General features: G+C 39.2%; 2 protein-coding genes across 2 annotated transcripts; one reads left to right on the plus strand and one right to left on the minus strand.

Annotated features, from left to right (window-relative positions):
• Window positions 1-1393: 1393 nt before the first annotated feature.
• Window positions 1394-3196, plus strand: LOC106157784 (putative glutathione-specific gamma-glutamylcyclotransferase 2). The gene is made up of 3 exons (XM_013533530.3): window positions 1394-1635; window positions 1827-1862; window positions 2177-3196. Exons 1-3 carry the CDS (start codon window positions 1471-1473, stop codon window positions 2813-2815), a joined length of 840 nt encoding a protein of 279 aa, XP_013388984.2. The 5' UTR covers window positions 1394-1470; the 3' UTR covers window positions 2816-3196.
• Window positions 3197-4224: 1028 nt separating this feature from the next.
• On the minus strand, window positions 4225-10610 carry LOC106157786 (uncharacterized). The gene is made up of 9 exons (XM_087007128.1): window positions 10374-10610; window positions 9411-9524; window positions 8851-9009; window positions 7297-7433; window positions 6793-6892; window positions 6186-6286; window positions 5631-5794; window positions 5101-5241; window positions 4225-4937 (listed from the first exon to the last, which is right to left on the minus strand). Exons 1-9 carry the CDS (start codon window positions 10458-10460, stop codon window positions 4849-4851), a joined length of 1092 nt encoding a protein of 363 aa, XP_086863254.1. The 5' UTR covers window positions 10461-10610; the 3' UTR covers window positions 4225-4848.
• Between the last annotated feature and the right edge of the window lie 1272 nt (window positions 10611-11882).

Below are 11882 nucleotides of genomic sequence, written 5' to 3' on the forward strand. Positions count from 1 at the left end.
GGTCTGAATTAATTCTATATGTTTCTCCTAGTGTACCTTGAGTTACTGCTAGGCGAAAAGACTATTATCAGGCCAGAAACCTGTTGACTAGCATGACTTCTTTTAGAACAATTTGCCACTTCCGTCCCCTTAGCACAAAAATCCCTGCGTTAGGCCAGGCAAAATTGTTACGTTTGTTTACCAAGTTAATTTTTGGGAAATCCTATTTTTCCGTTCACATTTTTGATGGGGAAAATGCACTGTGTATTGTTGTGGTAAGCGGCATAAGTTTACTATTGACCCCAGGGAGAAACCGAAATGCTGCTGCTTTAATGGTTTGTGGATTTGAACCCTCTCCTCCACCCCCCACCCCCCGAAAAATACATAAAAAAGAAAGAATACATCGACAGAGTCCGAAATTTAGCTCTGCCGTTAAACATAAGTTTACAAAACCAAAATAAATGTCGTTCAAAATAAATGTGTTTACAAAGAGTTGTCGCTAGTGAACCTTAGCACTCTTAATTCTTAACGCTTTCTGATACGCGCGAACGCATATAAAAGATTCTGCAGGTGCAAATATCTTGATAAGGACAGTCAGCTAGGGAAACGACAGCATGTCGGACGCTTTCAAATCTAGTGCTCATCTTTCACCGCAAGTCATGCTATCCTCCGAGAAAGCGCTTGAGTGAAACGAATGACGCACGTCCTCAAAGGCCTTCTGAAGTAGTAGCACAGGGAAACAACTAGCAAAAACATCCCCCAGTACTTGCATGGGTGGAAAAAAATTTGACTCAAAGTAGACCAATTTGTGTCAATTTCAGACACATTTAATTGAATTTAAATGATTCAACAGATATATGATAACTTATATCTGCAAATTCAATTGTTGGCACCTCGTTGTCTCCCCCCCCTCCCCCCTCCTCTTATATTTTTAAATCCGGATTATCCTGGTTCCTTTGCTCTTCTTTGATTTATTTTTAATAATAAGGAACAACGTGACTGTTTCCTTGTGTGTTTTCCATTTTCCACTCTATATAATGACGGGGGAAATTGGTGAGATTTTTTTCAAAGAGCGAATTAATTAATTTTAATATTTAAGCAAGACGTCCCATGCACACTCGCGCCCATACACACACACACACACACACCTGCAGAGGTCTACTACATTTCACAAAATTCGTAGACAGTGTACCACACTTAATCGGAACCAGATCAAACCGGATTCTGATCGTAAACAGGATACATACAAACACATAACAAAGTAGTTGACCCTTCGAACTGGACCCTGCAGGTCTCTCAATGCGGGTTGCATCAGCTAGGAGGCGTAATGAATGAATGGGCACGTCATAATGGGAAAGAAACGCGATTGGACGTTACTATAATGACGTCAGACATACTATATATACAATTGCTGTCTGTCCGCAAACTAGTAAACACACAGTAGCAGTTGTTATTGCTGGTAAGAGGGTGTGTAAAGACAAAATTGACGCAATGCCTAGCAGCCCTCACGAAACACCCTCTATGTGGGTGTTCGGCTATGGTTCATTGATCTGGAAACCAGGATTTACTTATACAGAAAAAATAATAGGTTTTATCGAAGGGTACGCGAGACGGTTTTGGCAAGGAAGCATATCCCATAGAGGAACGTCTGAATACGTGAGTTCACTTCGTCATATACAATATACGTTTCCAGGCCACTTAACATATTTCAGATACATTTTACTCTATGCTAGAATAGATAAATGAAACGCAAAGTAAGAGCACACTCCAAACTGAAAGACCTTCTATTGGTCACGTTTTGTTTAGGCCCTAGCATTGATCCAATTTTGATTTGTTTACAATTTTAGCCCGGAAGAGTTGCGACATTGGTGAAAGAAAATGAGGTGAGTTCGTTTTCCTTTATTAAACACAGCATAATATGCTAGAAAGATACGAGTGTCGACTTGCATAGGGCATGTCGTGTGCCATTTCGGAACGCTGCATATAGGCTCCACAGCCACTCTATCACGTAGTGATCATTGCATCAGCTTGCTTCGTGGAGTATATATTATGCAAATTAGCCACGTGCAGCTTGCGTGCTATTATTTCAAGATGGATCACTGGCGTGCTTTGTTGCCCAGTGTTTATCAAAAGAGGCACGGAATGATAATCGGAAAATATCATAAAAACTTAAGTATGTGCTTTTGTTCAATTTCAGAGCAAAGTTTGGGGCCTAGCTTACCTATTAGTTGGAGATGATCAGATAGCTGAAGCAATGGACCATTTAGACTTGCGAGAGTGCACGTTAGGAGGATACACAACATTCACTGAAACCTTTTATCAGAAAGATAAAGAGGACACTGTCACTGTATGGATATATACGGCAACCCCAGACAACCATCTATATACAGGGCCTGAAACGGTGGAGCAGGTGGCACATCAGGTCTCCAAAGCTCGGGGATTTTGTGGACACAATGCAGAATACGTCCTGAAAATTGCCAACTTCATGCAACAGCACTTGCCGAACGTAGAGGAGGATGACCTTTACACCCTGGAAAAATTGATTTTAAAGAACCTAGAAAAAATGGGATTCACAGTGTATTTGAAAGATCACGTGTTCTCGTTAATAGAAAACAACCCAGATCTAGAGTACGGTGAAAATATGTCGCTTCACAACGGTTCTCTGCAAGCTGAGAAAACCTCCAATCTCAAACCTGTCCCACCTCTACAGCACGGTAGAAAGGTTAGGGTGTATGGTACGCCAGAGTGCGAGCCTGAAAATCACTTATTTGATAACGCTTCCGATGACGAAACATGCCTTATTTGCAACTGCTCCAGAATGCAAAGTGCTAGTTGATTGAACACTGAGTTTATGAGAACTGTGCGAGTCACATAAACCTAACAGATGGTGCTAATAAAGTGTATATAGGTGGTGCTTGTGAAGTTTATGTCAATGGCCAATTTAAATGGCTGTACTATATTAATTTATTAAGCTTAAGCTTGGACGACTAACGTCCAAGGCTTAGGTTATTTAACATGTATATATTTCTGTTTAAGGTCATTTGAAATGACTTGGATATGCTTATTTATTTTTCTCAAGTAAAGGTCACAATAATAAATTGTCTATGTTGATCTGAATTATTTTTGAAGGTGTGATTACGCACTTAAGGCACAATACGAATTGTGATTTTGCGAAAGATCTCTTGTTATTCATAATAAATAAATAAATATATATATATATACGATATTGATGTTATTGATATTGGTGTTTTTTTTTATATACATTAAACAAAAAAAGCATGCTACATAGATCTTTACCGTCCTGCACGTGGTTAAAAGTGAAACAGCAGAAAGCGCTTTTACAGCATCCCAGGCAGACTTGCACTAATGCGCGCCTTTTACAAAGAAATGAAGTAATGATTGAAAGATAATTTCAGCACATGATATACATAGTTTTGTTTCTGAGTATTCATTCGCGTTTTTTTTTCTTTTGCAGTATTTATCATAGTCAACAGAGTACATGTTTGTCCTTCTGTACTTACACGATGAACTACAAACCATTTATCATTGTACCTCATATTTAACGCCAAGTAAAGTGGGCTTTAAATCATATCTCAGCATTTTGGAAAAATTTTATGAGCGGATCGGAAAATATGTCACTTGTCTCAACATCATTGGGAATATGAGAAAGTTAACATTAGTTGTTGTTTTATTTGATACGTCTAAACTGGACTTTTTGAACTAAAGATTATTATCTCGCAAAAGTGAAAACGATTTTAATGCCGTTGGAAACGATTTTGTAGGTAGAGTAAAATAATATCATATAGTTTTGAAACCTATTGAATTGAAAACAATGTGTAATGAGGAAAACGTTCGTATTTGCCCCGCCGCTTATATCCGCTGGTCGAGACCCTAGTTAACCTATGTCCAACTTCAGGTTCCCAAATTTTGCAGATATATATTCCCTTGTCGCTTTTGTTTTTCATGTTTAGCCCCCCATCCCGTCCACGATTAAAATTTGCTTTTTACGCATCTGCTTATCTTATCCACTCTTCAACACACTGAATAACTAGCTTTAATTCAAATAACACGCAATGCTCAAGGGCTGAACGAAGAATGCAATTTTTAAAAGAAAAATCATGCAAATCACATGATTCTGAAGATATATTTTCCATGGTTTTGGATGTTCCCATTCTATACATTTACTATACACTGGACAATTAGAAATTTGCACTTTGTCTTTAATTACTTATAAAAACAAAAATATTCTATTTTGTCGAGTTTGTATTGCAAACAACATGCTAGTGAGATATACTAAACATGAAGAGTAAATATCCAAGATCTTGATGTGTGAAAGGTCTTTAATCGGCTAATCAGTCTCATGTAATGATTTTCCTTATTAGATTGTGTGCTGAACAATGTGTATACATGAACAACACAGAGATCATTCCTGGTAGCATTCCTGCAAATAGAGAACCATGCCGGAACAGGTTTGACCACCCTACCGATTTTAATATCTGGTATACGCCCCTATCTCACAGGGTAACTTTATATTTGCAATAGCTGACTGACGCAATATCGTATTATGCATATCATATTCACGGACATTTTCGTCTCAACACAAGACAGAAAGTTTGGCCACAAAGTGACACCGGCTGGTGCTACAATGGGCTTCATTAAGAGCCCGACGTTCTTGTTGTTTTAGTCCCAGCAGATTAGCTCCCCCTGTTGACAAAAGCGTCTGAAAAAAATCTAATAGATAATGTGACCAGCTCAAGTTCAATATATCCTGATCCTTTTCCCTCCCCTCCTGTCGTTACTCTGCTGTGACGGACGGAGTGCAGAATAAGTACTTCACTCACACCTCAAGAGACCCACAACTCGCCGCGGTTAGTCATAAAGGATCTTGACTCTATTGGTCATTTCGTGCTGCTTTAATACGTTGTCCATCCGTCCATCAAACAGTCCATAGATGCCACCTGTAAAGGAATATATTAGTTATTCCCAGAACCAGCGTCCACTCAGGCGAGTAATGCATTGTACTTTGATTTTGTCAAATTCCTCGTAGATTTTCGCTATGTTTACATATCGATCAGATCAGATTTCAGATCATATTTTAGTTTGATGAAGAAAAAAACAAACCTGTGTGCAGAAATAATACCCTTCTACCCTTGAACCTATCAGGGTGGTTGTTCATTTCTTGAACCAGGAACTTCACAGCTTTGCCCGTGTAGGTTGGATCGACAATGACGCCCGTATCAATGCCCACTTGAATGAAGTAATCTAATGAAAGGTAATAACATATAATATCAAGAATGTATTACCACATATATTACACCAAAATGGCCAAAAAACATCCCGGAAAATGCGCCCTAATGTCGATAATTCCCCGATGTAAGTATATTGATAATATCCATGGTTTAGTTTCAGAATTAACATACTTATTTCATTAAGCGGCATATTCAAATTATTACATTAGCTGTATCGTAATCCTAACGTCACAATGAACTACTGAACGTACTTAAGCCCCATATCACCACTGCAACCTAACAAGTCAAATTGACTTCCACTATGGCAAGTAACGAGATAACAAGCGCTGGATATTGAGCATTCTGTTATTGTTGGTGGTACTGAAACAAACAATTTAAAATAAATCAATGTCCATCTCTAACCTAGTTCTTCCTGGGTGGACACCCCATAGCCTTGGTTTTCAGGACCTTCAATCATGTCCACCATGTCCTCTGAGCGTACGTCAGTCAGTCCAACATCGTCCAACATCTCATTGATAGCGGCATTATAGAACTTGGCATCCTCACACACGATCAGGGCATGGATTCTAAAAATGTAACTAATATATACAGCAAAGAGACAACACGAAGTACCCCAGCATGGGTTTCCTGCTGCAAATAATTCAAGTCAATTACCTCTTGTTGAAATAAAGCCTATGCAAAACTGGTCTAGAAACGCGTTCAGAAAACTCCCCAAAAATCGATGGAGTGACCTACGTTGCCATGGGAACATAAAATAAAAACGCCGACCTTATCAAGGTCAGTGGCATGTTTCCCGTAACAAATTCACCAGCTATATATCTAGTAATACTATTCAATCATCTTGTTCACTATGCAGTCGTATTGCAAGAAAAAAGATTATGGCAAGCGTGAAAGATGAGCGTCATCCAAGAACTGGAAACTGCAGATAACAACCATATTTTAAAATTTTTAACATACTTGAGCTTGGACCCGTTCAGGTAGTTTCCTACAGCCAGCCCTGCAGCAGTAGCTCCACTTCCACAGGCAAAAGCTATGTCATCAAAATTGTCTAGAATACCCTGCATAAAAAAGATTATCAGTGCTGAGATCTGCATAGCCCTATATTATAAATACACAAATTTATGTACTTCTCATTTTCCCATCGAAAAATACAATCGGCACCGGTACACTATGCTAATAATTTTCCGTGTCGAGCGCTGTCAATCTCTCTAAAGCTACCAGTGCGGCCTGTATTGCTTAAAGTATACCCTCAATGAGAAAAGCGCATTCTTTTCAATAAAATTGCGACATTATATATTCAAACTTGTTAGTCAAATGAGCCATTTACAAGAAAATGAAACCCAAAGATGTTAGAACAATTTTCCTAGGAAAAAAGGAATGGGAATTAGACAAACGATTAAATATTCTTTAAAGTGGAATATACTAGTAGCTCATATGGGAAAGGAAAAACTGAATTTTTATTCAACAACTACTGTTATATAGGATATTTAAATTAAATCACGATATGTAAAGAAACTAATGTTACACCATATTACTTTATTGTATTTTGTTTAAGGTCACATACCTGTGAAATCATTTCATGAAATACTGTTATGTAGCCAAAAAGTCCGACCGAATTACTCCCACCAACTGGAATGAGGTACGAGTCTTCTCCACTTGTCTCCCTATAAATAAAACATCGAAAAACACGTAATTACTGAATATAATATATTACCAGCTTAAAATGCCTTGTGGGATGATCCATTCGACAACATAACGTATCAGCACACTGAAAATCTATCCTCTACCAAGAGGTCTTCTCCAGGTGTTACAAAATTGACTTAAAGACCAAGAACGTCCTTGGAAAGACTAAATATACAATTTTAAACAGCTAGAGAAGATATCTGGTAATCCGTCAGAAATTGGATTATGTTAAGTATTAATTTTAACCGACTTCAGTAAAAGCGCATCGTTTTCTAAAGAAATTTATGGGGCCATTCGCCAGGTTTTGATATCATAAATACTTAGTTATGGAATAAATAAAAATAATTATATAAATAAATAAATTCAATGAAATTATTTTCCTTACTTAATTCCTCTAGCAATATTTTCCATACTTGGTTTGAGATGAGACTCGTAAGTACCTTCCCAAGGCACGATGTAGATTTGGGCACCACACATTCTGTCAAGAAGCAGGTTGCCATTGCAGGGAACGTCTTCAGAATTCTAGAATAAAAATATGCTTGTCAGTAGCCTAATTTTCCATCCCTACTTATCGAGTATCAGAGTACTAACGTCCGCTCGCCGTCTTCACATTTTAGGCAGCCACATGCTGCAAGTGTGTGCTGATATGATAAAAGACTAGGCAAGCTGTTCTATCATTAATTCACCGCGGTGTTTTACAAGCTGTCTATGTATAAACCTGGAAACTATGATGCAATGCAACAAGAGTAGCAATCTGACGGGAATGGCACGAAAAGAAACAAAGAAAGCAGTTTTGCGTTTCGCCTACGTGTTCTGAGACCCAAACAAATTTATAAACAACACAAAGCACGTGGAGACAGAATATATATATATATATATAATTAAGGGCAAGACAGCCAAGGGTATGAAGAGCTAGTTCTGTGAGAGAGGTTACCATTCCGCTACTCTAAGATGGTAACTAACCTTTCTTTTTTATGTGTACACACGTTGTGTTCGGAGTTTATTCCTTAGGAGATATCAGGGTGTGCTAATTTTGTATTCACATTAATTCACTGGTTTAAGTAGGTATAGGTATTGTATTTTTATTTATTTATTTATTTATTTATTTATTTATTTATTTATTTTATTTTTTTTTTTTTTTGTAAAAGTCAACATTGCAAGCTGGATAAGTCCAGACCCCCCCCCCCCCCACCCCCCCCCCCCACTATCATCAACCTGAATTTTATAGGTCACTAGAAACTCACCGCCTTACTAACCTGCTAAGGGGCGGGAGGCCGTCTTCTGGGTCTTTTGGAAGACGGTTAAATTCTTTCAAGTTTACATTGACGGGCATTTAAATTTTTTTGTCGGAAAACGGACGATGGCTCAAGAGAGATGATTTGGAAGACTGCCAAAAAATATATCTGGATCTGCCCCTGTGCCATGCTATCAGCATGCCTCTGACATCTCTGAAATCCAGGGTGGCTATGCTCCCCGTGTGGCATCAGAAACGTGAGCAAACAAGGGACCTGGATTCATCCACATTGCACTCAGATACTACAGATTTCAATTTATCGCGAGTGTTGGTTTAATCAAGTATTGGATATTGATACAGTAGACGCTTGGTAAAAGTTACTAAAATGACACTGACGACGGGGTACATGTATGGAAAATGCATGTAGGTTTATAAAGTTACATATGTGTTGCAGTAACTACTTTCTCATCTATCACTTTTGTTCAAGCATATTCCACATATTCTCCACCCTTTCTTTTATTTCAAATAGATTTTAAGCATGTAACAACTAGCATAATATTTTAACCTATATTTTGAAGTCAGCCTGAACACTTCATCACCGTATTGCCAAGACAATAGGACTTTCACGCTGACATCGTTCTTTTATAACCTTTTTAATCTAGAAGCAACTTTGCGTACCACTTCTACACTTCTAGTATTACTAACCTTCAATTTTGACCGAAGCACTAGGTGACTCTTCAATCCCGTCTGAGCTGACGCCACCGCTGTGGCTCTACAGTGATTAGACTGAATTCCACCACATGTAATTATGTGCTTGCAACCCTTGTCCAAAGCATCTGCCAACAAAAACTCTAACTTTCGAACCTTGAAAAGAAAAACAACAATACGTTCTGTATAAAGAAATATGCCTGAAGAAACCAAAATGAAATAAAAAAGAAAAAAAAAACTAGCAGGGCCTAAATGCTACAATCTGCAACCATACAACTTGTTGTCACGGCGATCTAAGGAGGAACACGTCAACATGCAGAATCATTCCTTGAAAACATCTCCCCAGCTCAATTCTCTCCAACTTCAAATAGTTGTCAACGTCAAAAGGGCTGCAGGAAAATATGTACTGTGCATAGGTAGAGACAGTCTGCCATCGCAACAACCAAGGTTTGGGTCAATAAATTTAAGCAAGGTATAAATCTAGATATGTTGAAGCAGTGCGTTTTTAACCTTGAATTGTGAAATCCACATTAAAAATATGCTGACAGAGAACTTACCTTGTTTCCGGTAAGCGTACTGCCAGTTAGGTCGTCTCGCTTTACGTGAAGTGTGAACGGAGCCTTTACTCCAGGGACTTTCCACTCATGAATCGGGGTGTCTGCGTGAGCTAACTGATATTAAAAAGGATACATAAGCGTTAACAACCGTGAAAAATTCCTGAATTATTCAATTGTGCGTTGAGTATATAACTCTTGACTTATATCAAATTATCGTGCTCTATGGTTAGTTCGGATAATTTACATCCAGACTCGGAAACTCCGTACCGATGTGACTGGAATGTTAGTCCTAGATAAAAGTCCAGTGTCACATATGACTAGTACAGGTTGGAGTTAGTCTTAAAGGCAGGCCTATATGGGACGAACGTAGTAGGGAATGGACTACCGGTTCCTCGCGGACTACCATTCTTGTCACATTTGGAATAAATAAAACACAATTGAGATTTGAATCAAGAGTGTAGACTGTTCGCAAGTGACGTTACAGATCAGCGCGGGCCTGAGTGGCCTGCAAACTTGTTTCCGGCGATATGGATTTTTTCCACAAATCTTGCGGTTTAGAGGGTATAGGCATGTATAGGGGAATCTATCAGCCGTGTCGGTGGCCCATTTTCTTATTATGGCCAAATGGTGATGTCGTTCAACCATCTACATTATGCAACATAGATCCATCTTTCCAGATAATACTTCTATTAAATATGTATGTGTCACTGTGGGTAGCTCTTCCGCTGCTTGGCCAGCGACTCGGTGCTGCTAAGCGACTCCTATTCTTGATTTATGCCTCCATTCATGTTTATAGTGTATTGACCTATTTAATACAGCAGCGTCTATCTGTATATAACGGTAGATTTGTGTCTGAATTAGCTTATCTGCATAAGTCAAGACCACTACAAGTAGGGGAAAGGAGTTGATTCACTGATGAAGTGATGAGCTTCATAGTATTAAACGCAGGGCTTTTGGACCTACCTTAACGCGAGAAGATGGTATCTTTTTCAGTTTTGAAGCCCATGCCGGTGGTTCATATGGTATTCTGCAAAAGCTTGACGTGGCCATACTGCCTCCCTCTTACTGCAGTCCGATCAGTTCTACGCTGGCAATCTGGCACGCGTTATCGCTATAAAAGCGGCACAGCGGTATTTATACCAAGAGACCATTCCCACAGATATTTGGATCGATCTATCTCCCTGGGGAGTCTCACTAAATTGCTGTCAACTTGACTGGCTTAAATGTCTGTCACACCTAGAAAAGCTGTTAAGGGGTAATTATCTTTACCCTAAGCTTAATCGGTAGGCGTGACAGACATTTAAGCCTCTTGAGCTGATAGCAATTTACCATGAACCCCCAGGGAGTTAGGTCGATCCAGATGGATTGATCTAAGTATGGGAACCCAGTCTAAGTACGTTGGGCTATGCCCATATCACCGTGTCCATACCTGCAGTGTAACAACAATACTAAGAAAGGGACGCTGACGCACCCTGTGCAGGGGCTGATCCAGGATTATTTGAATGGTCGTCCGCCTATGCAAAGCCCCCCCCCCCCCAACACCACCACTTTGCGTGGGGTTCGGGGCCCACTGAAGGGCTCCGAAAAAATTTGGTATTTTAGAGGGCGAACGGTGCCATTCTGTAGGGTTTAGAACTATGATTCAGCTAGTCAGAATTTTACGTTCAAGAGGGGACCACAAGTCGAAAGGGGAGGGAGGGTCAGGACCCCCCGACTCCCCTCTTAATCCGCCACTGCTGTGGTCAAAGAGTACCTAGGTTTTACCATGGGAGTAGAACCAGAAAGGAATAGTAACGGGTAGGGGCGTGACGATTTCCATCAATATCATTGATCCTTATCAATAGGGAGCTGTTAACAAAAGTACCCTTTGTGTGTTAAAGCCACGTGGTTTAACAGAGACGGAATAAAGTCGATCACAGAATACCTGACAAGAACACATGAAGTCGCCTCCTTGATACGTAATAATAAGTTTTTTGCAAATTTACAAGTTTTTATCAAAATTGTGAGTGTGACACGCTTTATTGAATAAAAATATAACAAGCTTACTACCTCCGCGAAGGAGGTTATGTTTTCACCACTGATTGTCTGTTTGTTTGTCTGTCTGTCTGTCTGTCATCAACATAACTCAAAAAGTTATGGACCGATTTTTATGAAATTTTCAGGAACTGTCAGAAGTGGGCCAAGGAACAGATGATTAGTTTTTGGGTGATCTGGATCAATAATCAATCAATAATCAAAAATAATCAAAAATTGCTGCCTTGGCGGAGGTCTCGTTACTTCTGTTGTTCTTTTGTGCGATTAGGTTGGCAAAATTGGTAAAATATGGTGATGAATAATTAAGACAGGGTTTTTGAGTTAACGATTCTTTTTACGACGGACACATGCATGAGTGTTTGCTTTTTATTTTAACTCAGTTAAGTGTATCGAAGTAGGCTTTGTAAGTTGTTTTGATTGTTACGAAGCTTTGGTATT

The sequence above is a fragment of the Lingula anatina genome, chromosome 2 (genome assembly GCF_051362555.1).
Source record: "Lingula anatina isolate TDL-2025a chromosome 2, LinAna3.0, whole genome shotgun sequence".
Classification (NCBI taxonomy): Eukaryota; Metazoa; Brachiopoda; class Lingulata; order Lingulida; family Lingulidae; genus Lingula; species Lingula anatina.

Excerpts from the sequence above, each read along its gene's own strand:
- LOC106157784 (XM_013533530.3), top strand. The coding sequence starts at position 1,471 with ATGCCTAGCAGCCCTCACGAAACACCCTCTATGTGGGTGTTCGGCTAT. Across the intron at positions 1,636-1,826 it reads ATAGAGGAACGTCTGAATAC|CCCGGAAGAGTTGCGACATT; the intron begins GTGAGTTCACTT and ends TTACAATTTTAG. Across the intron at positions 1,863-2,176 it reads CATTGGTGAAAGAAAATGAG|AGCAAAGTTTGGGGCCTAGC; the intron begins GTGAGTTCGTTT and ends GTTCAATTTCAG.
- LOC106157786 (XM_087007128.1), bottom strand. The coding sequence starts at position 10,460 with ATGGCCACGTCAAGCTTTTGCAGAATACCATATGAACCACCGGCATGG. Across the intron at positions 9,525-10,373 it reads TACCATCTTCTCGCGTTAAG|TTAGCTCACGCAGACACCCC; the intron begins GTAGGTCCAAAA and ends TTTTAATATCAG. Across the intron at positions 5,795-6,185 it reads CTGAACGGGTCCAAGCTCAA|AATCCATGCCCTGATCGTGT; the intron begins GTATGTTAAAAA and ends TTACATTTTTAG.